The 22736-nt window shown below is 38.3% G+C and overlaps 1 protein-coding gene across 7 annotated transcripts in view; it reads right to left on the reverse strand.

The window, feature by feature from the left end:
- The window catches only part of LOC118356634 (protein WWC3-like), a 236317-nt gene that overhangs the window by 59905 nt on the left and 153676 nt on the right, over positions 1–22736 (reverse strand). For all 7 annotated transcript variants that reach the window (XR_004819864.1, XR_004819865.1, XR_004819866.1 and 4 more), the window contains 4 exons: positions 18808–18937; positions 13472–13621; positions 10391–10464; positions 8542–8784 (listed from right to left, as the gene is read on the reverse strand). Coding sequence is in view for 3 of the 7 variants with exons in the window: in XM_035725934.1 (XP_035581827.1) it covers positions 8542–8784; positions 10391–10464; positions 13472–13621; positions 18808–18937 (597 nt within the window). In the remaining 4 variants the exon portion in view is untranslated. The remainder of the gene's footprint in view (positions 1–8541; positions 8785–10390; positions 10465–13471; positions 13622–18807; positions 18938–22736) is intronic.

Genomic DNA, 22736 nt, shown 5'->3' on the forward strand with positions numbered 1-22736 from the left:
TCTGATCCACTATATAAGTTCGTTGGGTGGGTGAATGCTTGGATAGAGGGATAAATAGATAGGCAGATGGATGACTGGTAAGTGGATGAAGACAGAGTAAGTGAACAGAAGTGGACAGAGACAGCATGGGAGCCTAGAAGGTGAGTGAAATGGTGAACATGTATAAATCTACTGAAATTCCTTGGAGCAAATCTGATTTTCTCATCTTTGGCTCTTGTCCAGGCAAAAATAAATGCAATAATCAACAGAATTAAATAACCACAATCAAGCCCGGGGCAAGATGAGGAAGGAGTAGGAGACCTAAATTTCATCTGGTCCAAGGAATTCAGCTAGATAGGAATCAAACCATTCTGAACACCTACGAACTCAACAGGATATTGAAGAAAAGAATAGCAGCAGCTCTGTAAACAGAAAAGTGATGACTTTCTGGAAGGTAGGATGTGCAGAGAAGTGAATCTGAGCAGATGCTCATGAAGATAGACTGCGGGGGCGGGGGGCCTCCAATGTCCGCTTCTGGCAAGTAATAAAGCAGCAGAGCACAAAATCAGAACTTTTAGAAGTCTGCTCCGCTGAGGGACGTCACTCCAGTGGCTAAGCGGGGGGTGGAAACATCCCTGGGACAGTGTGGTCTCAGGACCCTCAGGGTCACAGAAAGAACAGGGGTGCTTGAGTGCGGCAGAGCTCCCAGGTATCAGAGTAGGGAAGCTGGCTGCAGAGATGGAGCTGAGGCACGGGCTCTCAACTTGGGGTTGCCATAAACTGTGATCTGCAGCACAGTCGGGCCACTGCTCTTCCAGCAGGGACCCAACAAGCAACAGATCTGCTGAGACTCCCGTTCCTCCCACAGGAGGAGCAGCGTAGGAGCGCACCGTGGGGATCAGCTGGGATTGGAGACTCCACACGGGGTCGGGTGCCACAGATAGAAACACTCGGTCCCAGGCCAGGTGAGCACGGAGTGCGGCTAGAGACCCGGGTGATGGGAGTGATTGACTGCGTTTCTCTAGGGGCTCACTGAGGAGTGGGGCCCCCAGTTCTCGGCTCCTCCGGAGTGGAGACTGGGAGGCCGCCATTTTCACTCTCATCCTCCAAAGCTGTAGGGAAAGCTTGCAGGGAACAAAAGCTCCAGAGAGCAAATCCGAGCAGATTATTTAGCTGGAACAGGGCAAGGGTGGGGCAATTCCGCCTCAGGCAAAGACATTTGGGAACCACAGCAACAGGCCCCTCCCCCAGAAGATCAGCACGAACAGCCAGCCAAGACCAAGTTTACTGATCAATGAGAACGGCAGAACTCCAGTACTATGGGAGTTCATGGCTTTTTTACCATGATTCTTTAGTCTTTCAAAGTTAATTTTTCTAATTTTCTTTTTTTTTTGAATTTTTCTTTTTCCCTTTTTCAACCAACATCTTATCAATCCCTTCTTTAAAAAATCTTTTTTAGGGGCGCCTGGGTGGCTCAGTTGGTTAAGCGACTGCCTTCGGCTCAGGTCATGATCCCAGGGTCCTGGGATCGAGTCCCACATCGGGCTCCCTGCTCCGCAGGAAGCCTGCTTCTCCCTCTCCCACTCCCCCTGCTTGTGTTCCCTCTCTCGCTGTGTCTCTCTCTGTCAAATAAATAAAATCTTTAAAAAAAAATAAAAATAAAAATAAAAAATCTTTTTTATTTTTCATTTTTAGGGTCATATTCTATCCCTTCATAGTAGTTAATCTTATTTTTGGTGTGTGTGTGTGTATATATATATATAATTGTTCTCTCTTTAAAATTTTGGGATATAATTTCTTCTAACAGACCAAAATATACCCTAAATCTCTAGTGTACAGCTTTGCTCTAGTCTTCTGCCTGATCACATTCTCTCCCTTTTTTTTTAAATCCTCTTCTTTCTTTTTTCAACAAACTTATCAATTCCTTTTATAAAATCTTTTATAATTTTCATCTTTACAATCATATTCCAGCCCTTCATCATATTTACCCTTATTTTTGTCCATCTATAAGTTTTTCTCTAAAATTTTGGGAGGCACTTTCTTCTAACAGAACAAAATACACCCAAAATCTACTGTGTGGAACTGATCTATGCACCAGACCAATCATATTTGATCATATTTTGTTTTTTTGTTTGCTTTTATCTTTTTCTTTTTCTTCTTTTTTTTTTCTTTCTTTCCCTTTCTTTTCCCTCAGTTTCAGGTCTCTTCTGATTTGTTTAGTGTATATTTTCTGGGGCCGTTGGTACCCCGTTAGCATTTTGTTCTCTCATTGATCTATTCTCTGCACAAATGGACAAGACAGAGAAAAACACCTCAAAAACAGGAACAAGAGGCAGTACCGACTGTCAGGAACCTACTCAATACGGACATTAGTACGATGTCGAAACTAGAGTTCAGAGTGATGATTTTAAAGATACTAGCTGGGCTTGAAAAAAGCATGGAAGTCATTAGAGAAACCCTTTCTGGAGAAATAATAGAACTAAAACCTAACAAGTCGAAATGAAAGAGGCTATTAATGAAGTGCAATAAAAAACGGCGGCACTAACTGCTAGGATAAATGAGGCAGAAGAGAGAATCAGCGATATAGAAGACCAAATGATGGAGAATAAAGAAGCTGAGAAAAAGAGAGATTTAACAACTACTGGATCACGAGGAGAGAATTCAAGAGATAAGTGATACCATAAAATGAAACAACATTAGAATAATTGGGATCCCAGAAGAAGAAAGAGAGAGAGGGGCAGAAGATATATTGGTGCAAATAACAGCAGAGAACTTCCCTAATTTGGGGAAGGAAACAGGCATCAAAATCCAGGAGGCACAGAGAACCCCCCCAAAATCAATAAAAATAGGTCAACACCCCGACATCTAATAGTAAAACTTACCAGTCTCAAAGACAGAGAGAAAATCCTGAAAGGTGCCTGGAACTAAAGATCTGTAACCTACAATGGTAGAAACATTAGATTGGCCGCACACCTATCTACACAGACCTGGCAGGCCAGAAAGGACTGGCACAATATATTCCGAGCACTAAATAGAAAAATATGCAGCCAAGAATACTATATCCAGCTAGGCTGTCATTGAAAATAGAAGGAGAGATAAAAAGCTTCCAGGACAAACAAAAACTAAAGGAATTTGCAAACACAAAACCAGCCCTACAAGAAATATTGAAGGAGGTCCTCTAAGCAATGAGAGAGCCTAAAAGCAACATAGACCAGAAAGGAACAGAGACAATATACAGTAAGAGTTACCTTACAGGCAATACAATGGCACTAAATTCATATCTTTCAATAGTTACCCTGAATGTAAATGGGCTAAATCAAAAGACACAGGCTATCAGATTGGATAAAAAAACAAGACCCATCGATATGCTCTCTGCAAGAGACTCATTTTAGACCCAAAGACACCCCCAGATTGAAAGTAAGGGGGTGGAGTGGTGTCTGGTGGGCTCAGTCATTAAGTGTCTGCCTTCAGCTCAGTTCATGGTCCCAGGATCCTGGGATCGAACCCTGCATCAGGCTCCCTGCTCGGCGGCCAGCCTGCTTCTCCCTCTCCCACTCCCCCTACTTGTGTTCCCTCTCTCACTGTGTCTCTCTCTGTCATATAAATAAATTAAATCTTTAAAAAAAAAAAGAAAGAAAGAAAGTAAGGGAGTGGAAAACCATTTACCATGCTAATGGACACCAAAAGAAAGCTGGGGTGGCAATCCTTATATCAAACAAATTAGATTTTAAACCAAAAACTGTAAGAAGAGATGAGGAAGGACACTACATCATACTTAAAGGGTCTATCCAACAAGAAGATCCAGCAACTGTAAATATCTATGCCCCTAACATGGGAGCAGCCAATTACATAAGTGAATTAATAACAAAAGCAAAGAAACACATTGACAACAATACAGTAATAGTGGGGGACTTAAACACCCCCCTCACTGAAATGGACAGATCATTTAAGCAAAAGATCAACAAGGAAATAAAGACTTTAAATGACACATTGCACCAAATGGACTTCATAGATATATTCAGAACTTCCATCCCAAAACAAAGGAATACACATTCTTCTCTAGTGCCCATGGAACATTCTCCAGAATTGATCACATCCTAGGTCACAAATCAGGTCTCACCGGTACCAAAAGATTGGGATCATTCCCTGCATATTTTCAGACCACAAATGCTTTGAAACTAGAACTTAATCACAAGAGGAAAGTCGGAAAGAACTCAAATACATGGAGGCTAAAGAGCATCCTACTAAAGAAGAATGGGTCGACCAGGAAATTGAAGAATTAAAAAAATTCATGGAAACCAATGAAAATGAAAACACAACTGTTCAAAATCTTTGGGATACGGCAAAGGCAGTCCTGAGAGGAAAGTATATAGCAATACAAGCCTTTCTCAAGAAACAAGAAAGGTCTCAAATACACAACCTAACCCTACACCTAAAGGAACTGGAGAAAGAACAGCTAATAAAGCCTAAACCCAGCAGGAGAAGAGGAATAATACAGATTAGAGCAGAAATCAATGAACTAGAAACCAAAAGAACAGTAGAACAGATCAATGAAACTAGGAGCTGGTTCTTTGAAAGAATTAACAAGATTGATAAACCCCTGGCCAGACTTATCAAAAAGAAAAGAGAAATGACCCAAATCCACAAAATCATGAATGAAAGAGGAGAGATCACAACCAACACCAAAGAAATTCAAAAATTGTAAGAACATATTAGGAGCAACGATGAGCCAGCAAATTAGATAACCTGGAAGGAATGGCTGCATTCCTAGAGATGTATCAACTACCAAAACTGAACCAGGAAGAAACAGAAAACCTGAACAGACATATAACCACTAAGGAAACTGAAGCAGTCATCAAAAGTCTCCCAACAAACAAGAGCCCAGGGCCAGATGGTTTTCCAGGGAATTCTACCAAACATTTAAAGAAGAATTAATACCTATTCTTCTGAAATTCTTCCAAAAATTAGAAATGGAAGGAAAACTCCCAAACGTGTTTTATGAGGCCATCAGTACCCTAATCCCAAAACGAAACAAAAATTCCATTAAAAAGGAGAATTACAGACTAATATCCTTAATGAACATGGATACAAAATTTCTCACCAAAACACTAGCCAATAGGATCCAACAGTACATTAAAAGGATTATCCACCACGATCAAGTGGGATTTACCCTTGGGCTGTAAGGTTGGTTCAACATCTGCAAATCAATCAACGTGATACAATACATTAACAAAAGAAAGAACAAGAACCATATGATCCTCTCAATAGATGCAGAAAAAGCATTTGACAAAGTACAGCATCCTTTCTTGATCAAAACTCTTCAGAGTATAGGGATAGAGGTACATACAACTCAATATCATAAAAGCATCTGTGAAAAACCCACAGTGAATATCATTCTCAATGGGGAAAAACTGAGAGCTTTCCCCCTAAGGTCAGGAACACGACAGGGATGTCCACTCTCACCACTGCTATTCAACATAGTATTAGAAGTCCTAGCCACAGCAATCAGACAACAAAAAGAAATCAAAGGCATCCAAATCGGCAAAGAACTCAAACTCTCACTGTTTGCAGATATGATATTTGAAACTTGCTAACAGAGTACATCTTAAAATTTCTCATCAGAAGAAGAAATGCTTTTGTAACCATGTGTGGTAGCAAGTTAACTAGACTTATTGCTGGTGATGATTTTCCAATATATACAAATATGGAATCATTATGTTGTACATCTGAAACTAATATAATGTCATATGTCAATATACCTCAACTAAAAAATTTATAAAAATTTTTGAGAAGCACATTACTATTGAGAGTTTACAGTAATGTGTATCATTCTATACTTTATTACTCTTCCATTGACCTTAATGCCCATTTTACAGATAAGGCAAATGATACTCAAAACAGTAAAACTAACTTGCTATGCATGTTAAATCTGGTCAAGGACGCTTGAACTCAAAGCCACGCATATTACCAGTCACTGAATTACCTCCTCTGGTAAAATTCTGTTGTTTACATGTGGGCTTCCTAATAACGAGACATTTTCCAGATTTTATGCTGTATTTATATTCCTACCTAAGGCTTTTCAAGTGAGAGGGAGTCCAAACTATTCCTTTCACTGGACTTCTGAACTAATATATTTTTTTAAGATTTTATTTATTTATTTGAGGGAGAGGAGGTGGTGAGGGAACAGAGCAAGACGGACAGGGACGATCAGATTTCCTGCTGAGTGTGGAGCCCCACACAGGACTTGAGCCCAGGACCCTGACCTCAGCTGAAACCAAGACTCAGACACTTAACAAACTGAGCCACCCAGGCATCCTGAACTGAAGTTTGAAACAACTCTTTGCATTACAGTTTCATAACCAGTGAGACAGTATTGATTCACAAAAATACAGCCATACAGTAAACAAAAATCAGCATCAAAAGATTATTTGTTATAGGAAATTTACTTAATCCTAGCATAACTACTTTTTTTAACACTTTTGTATATATACCTACCCAGCCTATTCCATTGTCTGAAGTCAAAAGTTAACAGATTCTAGGGCGCCTGGGTGGCTCAGTTGGTTAAGCGACTGCCTTCAGCTCAGGTCATGATCCTGGAGTCCCTGGATCGAGTCCCGCATCGGACTCCCTGCTGAGCGGGGAGTCTGCTTCTCCCTCTGACCCTCCCCCCTCTCATGTGGCCTCTCTCTCTCTCTCATTCTCTCTCTTTCAAATGAATGAATAAATAAATCTTTAAAAAAAAAAAAAGTTAACAGATTCTAAATTGAGTTCTAATTGACTGCGCTCTACCCTTGAGTCCAGGGTAGGATTTTCAATCCCTATTATGAAATTTATCCATTTATTCCATCTCTCTCCATTTACATATACACATACATGTTCCTATGTGTGTACGTATATACGTATACATGTATGTATACACATTTGTATATGCAGCACAATTTTAGATTGTCTTTTATCATGTTTAGATTTTCAGATTATTTTACCACTAGTGAAAAAGAATTTTAGAAGACATTACCCAGTGTATGTATATGTCACACTTATCACTCTCGTGAGCAGATGCATTGCAGAAAGAGAATGACATCTAAATGTATGCTAGTTAATCAAAAAATTGTAGAGGCTAGAAATGTAAATTCATTACAGAATACAGGTGGGAAGTATTACATTGTTAGTCCAAGTATTAAAAGAGATAAAAACTGTCTGAAATGTAAGCCATTCACATTTTGTGAATTTCATTTACAAGTACATACAGACAGACTATAATATCCAGTCCACTGTTCTATTAAAAATAGAAATCTTAAATATTTACCGCACTTCTTTACACATTTTTTTCAGAAGAAAGCAAAAGACATACAACTTACTGCCAGAAAAGTGGCCAGCCAGGTCTGAACCCTAGAAGTAGAGAGATTCATGTCCCTGTTTGAAAGGGGGACACTTTGAAAAATATTAAGAAGCACTGGTGTGAAAAGGAATATTTTAAAACATAACACTTTAGGAACACAAAGTCTAATGTACTGTTTTTATATACCTTAAATAATACAATTCAAAAAATGTTTTTAAATTGTGACTGAAAGCAAAAAGTATTTCAAAGTTTAAGAAATTTCTTTTTGATCACACTTGGGATTTTCATAATCAGCCTATTATAATAGTTGGCTTTGGGGAATATTTTGTAGAATAAACTCTCACAATAGAGCCCTGGAGTTCTCTCTTGAATATTAGCATCTCATATAAATGCCTGCTACAACCTGACATGAGTATCATACAAAAAAAGGTGGGGTGGGATCATTAAGTCTTAACAAAACAGATCTTGAAAGACCACCTAGGATATTAGTTCTTCACTTGGTGCACATTTTCACATTGCTGGGAGATGTGAAATCTTTTCAGCATCACTAGTTCCCAGCAACAGAATGTCAGTGTCATCCACCAGTGGCAGAGTGGAGGACAAGGATTTATATGCCTGACTCCAACTTTTCACCTGACAACGAGGACACTGAAGTAGAGATATGCAAAGACTAAGGCTAGCCAAGCAACTGGCACATCTCAGCCCAAGACGCCTACCTTTCTTCTGTCTACCCTGTAGAGACGTCTCTCTTATACCCCTCCGTCTGTCCCCAGGGAATACCTCCTTCTTTAGGGCCCCATACTTCCAATCTTCAAGCACGCATCAAATGAATGGAGGTGCACAGAGAAACAGGCCTGCCTCAACCAGGCCAAGAACATCATTGCAGGAGCCCTCGATACTAGGAAGGGGTAGGGATTCCCATCTTCCCTCAATCCATCCCCTCCTGCTTCTGAACACAAAGTAGGAAACTCAGAAGCCCTGGGCAGAGCTGGCACCTCCTACAGAAGGGAAGATACATGTTCCCTTCACGATACATGTTCCCTTCACGTTCTGCCTTCTCTCTACATGGCAAGGAAACATGCCAGACGATAGATACCCTGAGTAAAATTAATATCCAGGACCAATCTCAAATCTTGTGCAAGTTCTCTGAGTTAGCTTTTCTGGGTGATTCTTCCCCCAAAGCTGAGCCCTGCCCACTCCTGAACCTGCGGAAGCCAGCCCACCTTTCCGTGGCACCCTGCACCGATGTGGCCTGCGCTCGCTGGATCTCCTCCTCCAGGCGCCTCCTCTCTTCCTCCAGCTGGGCCACATCTTCCACCGGCCTTCTCTGCTGAATGATGAGCTGCAGCTCTTGAAGCAGGGCTTCCTTTTCCTTAAGGAGCTGCAGCCGGTCCCTGTCGGCCTCGCCCAGGCCCGGCCATGACTCCTTATCAAGCTGGGCCAGCTGCTGCTGGATCGTCGACACTCTGCAAGAGATAGACATGAAAATTCACAAACTTAAAAAAATCACTGTCAGAATACACAGCAAAAATCCTCCATTAAGAATTAGGAAACTGAATTCAACATAGTATAGAAAGAATTACGTAACAACCAACTAGATTTGTTCCGGGTATGCAGGCAGGTTTGGTATTAGAAAATCAATTAATGGAATCCATCATATCACTAGACTGAAAATAAATACCATGTGACTAGACTATATCCATAAATACAAAAAAGCATCTGACAAAATTCAATGCCCCTTAATACTCATAAAAGCTGTCATTAAACAGGGAATAGAGGAAAACTTCTATTTGATAAAAAACACATACAAAAAAAGTTGAAAACAGAGCTACCATACGATCCAGCAATTGCACTACTGGGTATGTACTCCAAAGATAAAAATGTAGGGATCCAAAGGGGCATCTGCACCCCAATGTTTATAGCAGCAATGTCCACAATAGCTAAACTGTGGAAAGAGCCAAGATGTTCATCGACAGATGAATGGATAAAGAAGATGTGGTATATATACAATGGAATATTATGCAGCCGTGAAAAGGAATGAAATCTTGACATTTGCAACGACATGGATGGAACTAGAGGGTATTTTGCTAAGTGATGTAAGTCAGTCAGAGAAAGACAAGTATCATATGATCTCACTCATATCTGGAAGTTAAGAAACAAGACAGAGGCTCATAGGGGAAGAGAGGAAAAAAATAAAAGATGAAACCAGAGAGGGAGACAAACCATAATAGACTCTTAATCATACGAAACAAGCTGAAGGTTGCTGAGGGGAGCCGGGTGAGGGGAAAGGGTAACTGGGTGATGGACATTAAGGAGGGCACATGATGTAATGAGGACTGGGTATCATATGCAACTGATGAATCACAGACCTCTACCTCTGAAACCAATAATATATTATATGTCAAATAATTGAATTTAAATTAAAAAAATGAAAAAAAAGATAAAAAATAATAAATTTTTCAAAAATATAAAATAGGCAAATTCTCTAAAAAAGGAAGAGGAAAGCGAAAGTGGTGTGACAATATTAAGCATAAGGGGACCTAAGCAAATTTCTCCTTATCCCTCTGGCTGGTTCAGATTCTCTCTTTCCATGCCTACCTTCTCCCTTTCCTCCAAGAATTCCTCCCAAAGTTTTGTTCAGTCCCTCAGACCAATTTAAATTAAACTAGTTTTTCTTTTATATATATGGCTCAATAGTTTAATGGAAAAAGCCACACAAATATTTTTGTTTAGAAGACATTTTAAATACTAGGTCAAAAGGGATAGCAGAAGATCTTGTTTCATTTTGTTAGAAAGAATTAAAAGAACACAAGGAAAGGTGAAAAATCTCTATTCTTATTGAATGAAATCTTCACAATTATTACCAATATTTTGAATTTCACATTTTAAATGCATCTGACGTTTTGTCGTACATATTAAGTAGCTAAACATAAATGACAATCCATTATTTTGTATTACATCATACAGTTCATTCTGATAAAATTTCAAGTAGAACCATACCAAGCTATGTTAAATTTCTCTCCATAGGAAAAAGTGAGTAAGCAGAAGGCAAAGTAAAGTTAAGATTCTTACCTCTTTCTGGCTTCCTCATATTGCCAATTAAGTCTGATTTGGTTTATAAGATTTGTTTTGTCATCACTGGCAAACTTGCAGGAATAGAAGGAAGAATGAAAACAGATTAAAAAAATTTTTTTTTCAAAATAATAAATTCAGTTAAATTTTTAGCAAAAACTAAAAATGCTATTTTTATTTCTGTTTCAGTGTCAATTTTTGGAATTGGCTATGGAAGAAAAAGCACCAAAACCTCCAAATTCAAAATGTTATGCTGGCTTTCTTTTTTAAGATTTTATTTATTCATTTTGAGAGAGAGAGAACATGTGTGCATCTGCGGGGGAGAGGGAGGAGTAGAGGGAGATGGGGAAAATCTCTCTGTGCTGAGCACAGAGTCTGATGTGGGGCTTGATCTCATGACCCTGAGATCAGGACCTGAGCTGAAACCAAGAATTGGATGCTCTATTGAGTGAGTCACTCAGGAGCCCCTGGCACTTCTTATAATATCTCTTCTTACAATCCCTGTTTTTGAAAAGTGTGTCTTATATACATACCACCTACTACAAAACTGACTCAAAATAGTACGGTAGATGGGCTGCTAAGATGGCCCCAATGATCTCTACTTTTGGTTATTGAGACCATGTGTAATTCCATCCCCTTGAAAATATGTTGGACCTATTGACAAGATTCTGTCCCACAGAATGGAGTAAAGGTGATGGTAAATCATTTCTGTGATTACATTTCTGTGATTACATGGATTGTGACTTCAATCAAGTTAGCTAACTTTCTGTATTTACTTTTCAGCTTGGATATTTTGATGAAACAAACTGCCATACTGAAGACACCAATATGACCAGGAACAGAGGTCCTTTAGTCCAATGAACTAAATCCTGCTAAAATTCTTGTGAACTTGAAAGCACAGCTTTCCCTCAGTTGAGTCCTCACATAATACTGAACCCCTACCTAACCTGGCACCACGACTGCAGTTTTGGAACTCAAAAAGCAAAAGATCCTTCCAGACTCCTGGGCCAAACAAACTGTAAATAATAAATGTTAGCTGTTTTCATATGTTATGTTTTATACTAATTTATACTAAACATATGCTATGTTTTATACCAAGAGCTAACCTAAGTAAGCATGGTTTGTTTATGTTTTTGTACAGGATTGTGATGTTGTAGAATGTTCAGGGCCTTAAAGGGCTGAAATGTTGATTTAAATACATGCCTCTCACAGCTGCAAGACCTTAAATAATTTGGCATCTCAGTGTCCTCATTACACTACTTACTAGAGATGGGAACAACTACTTAAAATTAATCTTATTCATGAGCCTTTGCAGTATATTGAGATAATTTACTTCTGCAGTTATTACAATTGCATAACAAGTTCCACCACAGATATTTTTAGGAAATTTCTACCTTCATCATTACAAAGGTTTTGAGGTTATGCATTTCTCCACAAACTAGTTAGGGATATCTACTTTCTAGTTCTAATCTTGTGACAAGAAGCAATATATTAACAGAATTCAATCATACACTCAAAAACTTTTGAAAAAATGCTGGACATTTCTGAGTTACAAAATCTTCTCTATAGGCTACAAAGAATGACCATATTCTTTATTTTTTTTTTAATTTTTATTTATCTTTTTGAGAGAAAGAGAGAGCGAAAGGGGTAGGAGGAGAGTAAGAGAAAAAAATCTTAACCAGGCTCCACACCCAGCAAGGACACCATCATGGAGACCAACAAAGGGCTCAATACCTCCACCCTAAGATTATGACCTGAATGGAAACCAAGAGTCAGATGCTTAACTGACTGAGCCACCCAGGCGCCCTGAAAATGATCATATTCACTGTATGGCTATATATGGTAGAAAAAAAAAGTGTATCTTTAAGAACAATATTGAGAAAAATGAAATTAAGGTTGTTCCACCAAATGCAAGACATAGTCATTATTTACCACATTATATTTCCTAAAGAGGTAATATTTGGTAAAATTTCAAAATATTACTTTATTATTTAAAACCCTGACTCTTCCTTACATATTTTTTCTTATTTCAATATCTTTTCTTTAATTTACTGATACTTCATGAGGAAAATAAAAGGCAGTGCCACTGGCTTTCCACTTGGTAATAAACAGCAAACTTCATTTGGTGACACTACAAAAGTAGTGTTTTTAAATATTTACAATCCTGCTTTAAATGGTAATGATGAATTGTTGGTTAATTCAAGGATTCACAAATTATGAAAAGGGATTTTGGAAATTTTGGAAATTTTTCCAGGTCTGAAACAAAATTAATTTTAATTCAGGTCTATTATCCTGACATTCTTTTAGAATAATAATAAATGCTATGAAAGTACAAACCACAGCTACAAAGCCGTGACAAAGCATTGTTCTAAGTCAATGGTCAATGATCATTCAATTATGGCCAAGTTGCAACATGGAATCTGCCACCTATTTTTTAAAGTTTTATAAGAAAACAGCCACAACAGTTTATGAGTATCTCTATCAGCTTTAGATTTGAATAGCTGACAGACACTGCATCTCTGCAAAGCCTAAAATATTTACCGACTGGTCCTTTACAGAAAAAGCTTGTCAATCTGTCCACTGACAAGTCAAGTCCAGGGGTGCGTGGGTGGCTCAGTCGTTAAGCGTCTGCCTTCAGCTCAGGTCATGGTCCCAGGGTCCTGGGATCGAGCCCCGCATCGGGCTCCCTGCTCAGTGGGAACCCTGCTTCTCCTTCTCCTACTCTCCCTGCTTGTGTTCCCTCTCTCGCTGTGTCTCTCTCTGTCAAATAAATAAATAAAACTTAAAAAAAAAAAAGTCAAGTCCATTGAAAAGACATTTAAACTCAACTCTGAAAAGTATTCTGCTATTTTTTAAAAAATCCAGATCACAAGGATAAAGGTGGTTTTAACAATTCAATTGCATCCGTATTGCTGAACTTTCAAGAGTGGATAGCAGATACAGTATTTTGTTTTTGAACTTAACTGCATAAGAAACAAAATATTTCTGAAATGAAAAATGAAACAAAATAACTTATGGCAAACACAAAATAAGCCCTTTTCTCTCTCAGCACACTCATTTCTTGTCCCTTACCAAGCATACCTCTCCAATGATGTCAGTCTGAGATCCAGCATCACAGAACTGTTGAGGCAAACAAGATTCTAAAAGTGGACCAGCATTATGAGGAAAATCTTGTAGAGGGTCAGTAATAAAGCAGTAATTCTTGAAACCATCGGTAAGCATACCCAGGCTCTGTAATATAGTGAAACAAACTATTTGAATATATTTGTCATTTCATTTCTGTTCTAGGTCTCCAACTTTATCGCTGGAGAGGTGGCCCACCCCACTCCCCATTCTCATTATATTTAAAAAAATATTTTCCGCTACCTCCATCTTTAATAAAATTCCTAGTAATTTATTCAGTGATTGAATAATGGTGGTAAATTTGAGTAAAATGGCAAATAATTGTGGTAGCATTTTTACCAGTTTTTAAAACCTTTATATTTCTTAGAGAAAAATGTGAATGACAATATTAAAAAACTGCTGACACTAACATCCTCCCTGGAGATGTTCATAGAGAAATTAAAAAGAACTTGAAAACAACACGAGATTATGCTTATGTACTTTTAAAAATTGAATACAAGTTCAAATAATACATATTTAACTGTTTTAAACTGAGCCATTCTGTGGGTTAGTACAACTGCTATATTGTACAACCACCACTTCTATCCAGTTATAAAACATTTTCATTATCCCAAAATAAAACTCCTAACTCTGAGTAGGTAGTCCCATTCACCAATCCCCATCTTTAAGCAACAACCAGTCCCCGTTTTTGTCAATTTACTTATTCTAAATATTTCATATAAATGTAGACACAAATTCAAACAATTTGCATCTGGCTCATTTCATTCATGTTTTTGAGGCATGTACACAGTAGTATGTACAACATTTTGTTCCTTTTTATGGCTAATATTCCACTGTATGCATAAACCACATTATGTTTACACATTCATCATTTGGTGTGCACAAACTGTTTCTTTCCTTTCACTACTGGAAATAAATCTACTGTGAGTATTCATGCATAAGCATTTGTTTCAATACTTGTTTTCAATTCTTCAGAGAAAGTATCTAACCAGTGGAATTGCTACATCATATGGAAAAACTATGCTTAATTTTTTGAAATACTGTCCAACTGCTTTCCAGAATGGATGTACCATTTTACATTCAGCAACAATGCATAAGATTTCCATTTTTCTATATTCTCATACTTATTTTACATTTTTTAAATTGTAGACACTGTATTGTATGTGAATACAATTTCATTATATTTGGATCTGCATTTCCTTAATGATTAATATTGCTTAACATCTTTACATATTATCATGGGTCATTTGTATATCTTCTCTGGAGAAATGTTTAATTAGATTTTACCCCCTTTTAATTGTGATTTGTTAAGTTTGAGAGTTCTTTATATATTTCACAGGATATTTTCTATTTTTTTAAAGATTTTATTTATTTGAGAGAGAACAAGCACAAACGGGGGGGAGTGGCAGAGGGAGAGGGAGAAGCAGACTCCCTTCTGAGCAGGCTCAACTTTATTTTTTATATGTGGATATCCAGTTTTCCCAACATCATTTGTTGAACAGGTCTTTTCTCCACTGAATAGTCTTGGCTCTCTTACTGAAAATCAATTAACCATGTAGGTGAGACTTTATATATGGGCAATCTATTCCACTGGTCTATATATTTAGCCTTATGCCACTAGCACACAGTTTGTAGCTTTGTATTAAGTTTTGATATCAGGAAGTTTTAAGTTCCTCCATCTCTCTCTTTCTTTTTCGAAATGTTTTTGTTACTTGAGGGTCCTTTGAAATTCCACAAGAATTTAAAGATGGCTTTTTCTATTTCTGGAGGAAAAAAGCCACTTTTGGGGTTTTGATAAAGATTGCATTGAATCTATAGATACTATGAATAATATAGTCCTCTTAATATTAGCTTTTCAAATTCATTAACACTGGATAATCTTAATTTTTGCCTTACTTATCTCAATAATGTATTGTAGTTTCGTAGTTTCCAGTGTACAAATTTTTTACCTCCATGGTTAAACTTATTTGTAAATATCTTAAAATCTGATACTATTATATGGAACATTTTTCTCAATTTTCTTTGCAGACTGTTCATTCTTAGTATGTCATATTCTGTTACTTTTTTATCATTTATCATTGTTTTTTTTATCATTTCTCTGTCAACATTTTCATTTTGTGCATATATAGTTTTGTAGATTTACTTTGTAGTTTTTCTTCAAATTTTTCCTTAGACTTTTTTTATTATGCTCAATTGGCCAACATATGGTACATCATTAGTTTTTGATAAATAGTGTTCAATGATTCATTAGTTGTGTATAACACCCAGTGGTCATCACATCATGTGCCCTCCTTAATACCCATCACCCGACTTTTTTTTTAAAGATTTTATTTATTTATTTGTCAGGGAGACCACGAGAAGGTGGGGAGGGGTAGAAGGAGAAGCAGGGTCCCTGCTCAGCAGGGAGTCCCAGGTGAATGCAATCCCAGGACCCTGGGATCATGACCTAAGCCAAAGGCAGATGCTTAACTGACTAAGCCACCCAGGCATCCCTTTCCTTAGACTTTCTGATTATACTTTGGACATTGGTTTTACAATCTTTGTGTACAATGTTTGGTATCTGAAATTCCTTACGGATAGTTTCTGTCAGTTTACCTTGCTCTTAATAATGTACCATGTTTTCCCATTGAAAACTGAATATTTCACTATCATAATGTGGTAACTCTAGAAAACAAATTACCCATGTTCCCCAGGTCATTCTTTTTTTTTTTTTTTGAAGTCCATTTCTGTGAGACTTCTGCAAATTATTTATTCTTATCATCACTGTAATCACTAAAGTCTATGTTCCTTTAATTTATGCTCAAATTCTTGACTGCTGACTTCCTTGAGTGCAAGGAGATGAAGAAAACAAAAACAGACCACCTCTCTGGCTTTTACAGATAAGCCCTATTCTCAGGCACTCATTCACAATCTAGCGATACTGCGTTGGTGGTACAGTGGTGAGCATAGCTGCCTTCCACAATCTAGCGATACTTGTTCTGAGGCTAGATATCAACCCTCTGTAAAAGCTTAAAAGATAATGAGAACTTTTCTGAGGATATCTTTTGCCTCTGGAAGGATTTTTTAATTCCTCATTATAATATGGCTGCTCCAAATTGCCCTAATGCCCCACTGTCTCACCCTAACTTCTCATCAGGACTTTAAATGATCTCTTGTATGTCTTCGCTGATAATCTATTGTCCCGAGCACATCGATGTTTACAGTCTGCCCTGTAATTTTTAGCACACTATGTGATGCTTTTCCCACATGGGTTCTCCAAATTAACCAAAATGAACAACTCACATCACTTTTTTTAGGTAACCCCAAAACAGGTTAGAAAGCAAATATGTAATATTTCGCAAATAAGGTCTCCTGTAATACCTCTGATTCAGGTATGAGGGGAACTAGATTAGTTCTTGGTCAAAACCAGGGCAGTAGTACAAAGGTTAAGGCAAGGCTAAGTAAAAATGCCATGAAATTTCCTACTGTTTTTAAAGATAACTTTTTTTCTTCATTGTGTATTTTCGCTTGTTTTCTATAAGCCTTTGTTTGTTTTTCAGAGTGCCTACAAAGTTAGTTAAGATAGCTTCTCATTGTTTTTTGTTTGTTCGTTTCTGTGGGGAAACAAGTACTTGGAGGTTCTGAGTCTGCCACTTTGCTGATGTCACTCCTGTTATGGTTTTATAACTGATATTTTACATCCTAATTCTGCATGGTCCAAAAGTAAACTCATATGAATGCTAGTTTGTGGAAAGTTAAAGTGTGTGTGCTGGTAAATGAAACATCTTAGTGTGAAACTAAACAGAAATGAAATTTCCAATCATTAATTTTATACTTCTGAATATAGCACCCTTCAGCAAAATCAGGGACCAGAATGCCCAGGTGTACTGTAACTTGTGTGTCTTAATATAGACTAAGATTTGTTAAAAGAGGACAATTTTGTTAAGTTATTATAAAAAAGATAAAATAACTTATTTGATTTCACTAAACCTTAAATTTACCAATTTTAGTGGAAGAGAAAGATGCTCTTGCCTCTCACCAGAGCTCCTTATAGTTTGAGAGGCTATGCATAGAGATGCTGCGGACTAAAAGCTCTTCCAGAAAATTTATATGCTTTCTCCACCAAGGCAACATGGTAGCTTATCAAGTGCTATACATTGTGGTTGCAGAGAGTATAGCACAACCAAACTAATAACTGCCTATCTTTTCTGTGAAAAACACATGATTCCTTCTGGAATTTTATCTAGCATTACGTGGGTAATGCACACAGAACACCTTGTTCAACCCCACAGACTTCTTGTTACTACAGTTCAGAATAAATCGAACAATTATACATTAGTTATCATGACCTGGAGAGGTGATTTAAAAATACATTCTATTTGACAAGTCTGAGGTAAGACCCAGAGATCTGCATTTTTACTACCACCCAGAGAATTCTACATAGGTCATCCTAAAGTTCCTTGACTTTAGGAAGCAGTGCTATACATTCCATTTATGTATGTAAGAGTTTCATTTTGCCTAGGAATTTGATCTTTGCCTATACGATCACTTCTCAGCCTTTTGGCTAAGTTCAGGTGTGATCTTTGCCTATACGTTTTACATCATGTAGAATCTAGATAAATGTCTGTGAGGAAGTAGGTGCACAGTTCGTCCATTTAATAAATGAAGTAAATTTGAAAAAAAAAACTACAAAAGAACAACAGAGTGCATTCCCATATCAAGAAAAAAAGACTATCATACCTTCATTTGGAAAAGTTCATCTTTTTAGAAAAAGAAGTTGCATGAATTAAAGGGACAATAATAAATAAATAAGTCAACAAATAAAACAAAATAAAACTTAAAAGATCTCAGATGTATATTTTTAAAACATCCACATTAATGGAATATTATGTAGCTGTAACAAGAGCGAAGAAGCTCTTTGTATAAACAAATAGAAAAAGTATAGGATATTCTTGTTATATCAGTAAGATAACACAAAACAAATAGGGGTATGTAAATAACTATCTTTTGTGTGAAATAAGTAGCTTATGTGTGTGTCTTTATAAACACTAGAAAAGTGCCCAAGAAATTAATAAAAGTAGTTATGAGGAATGAGGATATAAGGGGATTGTAAGACTTATCATATACCTTTTGAATTATTTTTGCTACTAAACATGAATGTGTTACCTACTGTAAAATCTTTTAAAATATATACAATTATATATTCATATATGATAAACATATTAAGTTGGTTTAATGTGTGTAAAATACATGTCTGTATTTTTTTTTTTAATAATAGAAAGCACGTACATGAGCAGGTAAGCTAGGCACCTTACCTGCATCAGGTCCCACCTCTCCTTCTCACCAGTGCAAATGGCTTTCTTAATAGTGCGGAGCTCACTCATTATAGCCTGTGCCTCATCCAGTTTGTAAGTGGTGTGAGCACTTGACATCTTACGATCAATCCTTGTTAACAAAGGAAATTAAGAGTCACTCCACAGTAGATCACATTTACATTAAACAAAAATGGCAAAAGCTCCATAGAAAAGTGAGACAGCAGGGAAAAATCTTCCAATGACAAAACCAAGGCTTGCCTCCAGCCCTCACAGAGCAGGCAGCCTCCTACAGCACACCCTTTGTCTCACCTCCCCTACCTAGGTCGTGAGCGTTGGAAGCCCTCCGGGCTAAGGAGGTATGGAATACTTTGGTCCAGAAATGGCATGAACTCCTTCTCTGGAAAGCAGGCCTTTCAGATTCCAGCTCCGCCATTACATGGGTTCTGGGGCTTAACTGTGACCGGGGAATCTGGATCCTTAGCAGCCAGCCCAAACTCCCTGATTTTCCACTCACGAAAGCATCCTGGCAGCTGGTGAGTACCAGTGACACTCCAGCAGTACAGCGGGACCCTGGGCAAGTCACTTCAACTCTTTACACCTCAGTTTAATGTTTCCCCCATTTAATGAGAAAATGTCAGGAGAAATCCTGAGTCCCCTTCCATGGAGTGGATGCAAGTGCATCATGGGTCCACACGCATTCAATAATGACACCCTTACATCCCAAAATGGCCTAGCCATGTGGGTATTCTTCCATAATGGATCAGTTGTAGAGTTAAATGTTTCTCAAACACGTTACTTTGACTATTCCTACAAAGCAGAAGGCTTTGCTTTTACATTTTTATTAAAAAGTACATGTATTTTTAACTGTAGATTGCTCCACACACACAGAATAAGTGAGCATGAACTAAAATTTGTACTATGGACATATTTTTTCTTGTTTCACTGACTCCAAACTTCTGCCGTTTTTTTCAACAGTTCATGTAAATAATGGGGTAGTAAGCTTTGACACTACATTACCTTTGTTATCATCAGAAAGTCCCTGGCAAAGAACCAGCACTTGTCGCTATGAAAAATTGGGAGCCAATAGTGAGGATGGCAGCAGTAGGCATATTAGCCCTTAATCATTTAAAAAACTTTTACATGGTCCCTCAAAATCATGCCCACTTCCACTAAAATGACTGGATTTGTTCCTCACTACCAACCAGTTGAGCCTTACAGACTTGTACAAGTCAACTGCAATATCTATGAGGTGTCCACCCTCTACTTTCTGAGCCAGCACAACTTCACAACAAAATCAATATAACTGATACCTATTCTGCATAGGGACCACCTGTGTAGCTGAGCAGCATGATGGACAAGCAATGGAACCAGAAGTCCAGAAAGAACTCCTAGTCCTAGCTCTCATGCAAGTTAACTGTGTCACCTGGAGAAGTCCCTGAACTCCTAAGAGCCTTGATAACTTCATAAAGATGCTAAGTTTGCAAACCCAGCTGATCACCAGAACTATCTGGGTCCCTGATAGATATACAGTGACTATAGATTCTCTGTAGATGAAACTAGGAGATTCCAACTAAGTCCCAGAACCACTACATTAGAAGAGCTTCTTACACTAATTATTTTGATCTGGTCCACACTGTAAAACAGTTATAATTAGACTGAACTCCATACAATTAACACACTTCTAAATACCCAGACAACTTAGAGTAGAAAGAGTTCTGTGATACAGAACTATTCTTTATACAAGGACAAAGCAACGCCAGAAATAAATACAGGATTCTGCTCTATCTCCAATGTGGAGGAAGAGCCTGGGAGTGAGATCTCTTATACAGGACTGTTCATCCAGGGAATCTGGAACATGAAGACATTTGATGTAGGAAAACATAAAAATAAAAGGAAAGAACATGTGGTTTTCCATTTGCACTGCTTTACAGACAATAAGAGTCTCTAAAGCAAGGCAGAAATAAAAAAAAACATACACCTCATAGCACTAGATCTCCAAAGATGTGGTCCAAAATTTCTTCATGAATGATGTGAACTTATTTACATAATAATGTCTCCTTTTTTTATCCTCTGATAAAGATGTACATACACAAAAAAACACACAGATGCGTGTAATTTAATTTTGCTTATTTTTTATAGTTTAATTTCATTAATCTAATGAAGTCTGTAAGACTTCCAGACAAAACACCCAAAGACAAGGAAATCTGATTTCTCTGTAATAGTCAATGATCAGCTCCTCTGCTAACCAAGTGTATTACTCCTCCAGATTAAAAAATACTGCAAATAGATCATCATCTGACACTGACACCCATATGGAGAAATGGAACTCCACTACATAGAACAAACTTTTTCAATTGCTTGAAAATCAAAGCTAAAAAAACAGCCATAGAAGTACAGACACACACAGCCAGTGCCAAGGCTGTGATGCAAGCCACTACGCATGTCAGCCCCAGCTTTATACTTAAGTGTTGTGACTTCCTTATGGCTTTTACTAGCAATAAAGCCTAACTGTGGCCACCAGTAAAACCCAGGGATTCAGACACCAGGTTCTACAATGGGAAGGCTGTCACAGAGAGGAAAACAGGTCCCAAGTACCCTCAGGGCAGGGGGATCAGCAGATCCGTAATTCATCCCACTGCAGACACTGCAGAGCACCTCAGAGAACGACAGTTCAATGTCAAGGCCACGGACCTGCACTTTGGCATTAGCTCTATCCAACTGGCAACTGGCTCTGAGACCTCAAGAGAATGCAAATTTGCCTAAAACAGCTGTTTCCACTCTATTCCAAGGATGTCCTGGCATGAGGAGCAGGAGCAGCTAAAGGAGAGCCTGTCTAGGGCTTGGGACCTCACCTTTGTTTCAGCAAGCACCTTTCCTTTGCTCTGCCTCAGACATTCTGGTTCCACAGACGATGTCATTTGCAGAAAAGGAAAAGGAAAGAGACTACAGTGTTTAAAAAGTGTGAAAGCTACCAGGGAACATGATCTTGAAGTCCTAGTATTTGAGAGAGAATACTGCTATTTTAAAATACATTACTAACTCAAGGAAGAGGTCAAAGATGTGTGCTCTTAAAACTATGGAAACTTATGAGAGAAACTGAGGAAGACACAAAGAATTGGAAGCCCTTTCCATGCTCATGGATTGGGAGAACAAATTCCATTGCCATGGTGAAGTCATGACCCATAGCCATGTCCACACCTAAGGCAATCCCTATGAAAACCACACCAGCATTTTTCACAGAGCTGCAACAAATGCTCCTCAAAAGAGGAGAGCCCCTGCAAAGTCCCCAGAGGAGCCAAGTCCCCTTTCTCCCCAGTGGAGAAAGAACAGCAAAGCTGGAGGCATCCCAATTCCGGACTTCAGGCTGTATGACCAAGCTGTCCTCACCGGGATGATCCTGGCACAAAGACACACACATAAAGCCAAGGGAACAGAACAGAGAACCCAGACAGAAATGGACCCTTCACTCGATGGTCAAGTCATCTTGGACAGAGCAGAGAGAATATCCAAGGGACAAAAGACAGTCTCCTCCACAGATGGTGGTGGGAATGCTGGACCGACAGCCACATGCAGAAGAAAGATGCTGGGTCCCTCGTTTCCCCCACACACAGAAAATCGACTCAAAATGGATGAAAGACCTACCTGGTAGAAAGACCTGCTGGGTAGACCCAGCAACACCCTAGAGGAGAAGGCAGGCAGCACCTGCTTTGAGCTGGGCCGCAGCAACTTCTTACTCTACACATCTCCAGAGGCAAGGGAAACAAAGGCACAGTTGAATGACTGGAACATCATTGGGTTTAATGCCTTGGGCACAGCCAAGGAAACAATCAACCAGGCTAAAAGGCAACCTCCAGAACAGAAGAAGAGATGCCCAAATGACACATCCAATCAAGGGCTAGTATCCACAATCTGTAAGGCCCTTCTCCCAC

This window comes from Zalophus californianus, chromosome Y, assembly GCF_009762305.2.
Source record: "Zalophus californianus isolate mZalCal1 chromosome Y, mZalCal1.pri.v2, whole genome shotgun sequence".
In the NCBI taxonomy this organism is placed as follows: Eukaryota; Metazoa; Chordata; class Mammalia; order Carnivora; family Otariidae; genus Zalophus; species Zalophus californianus.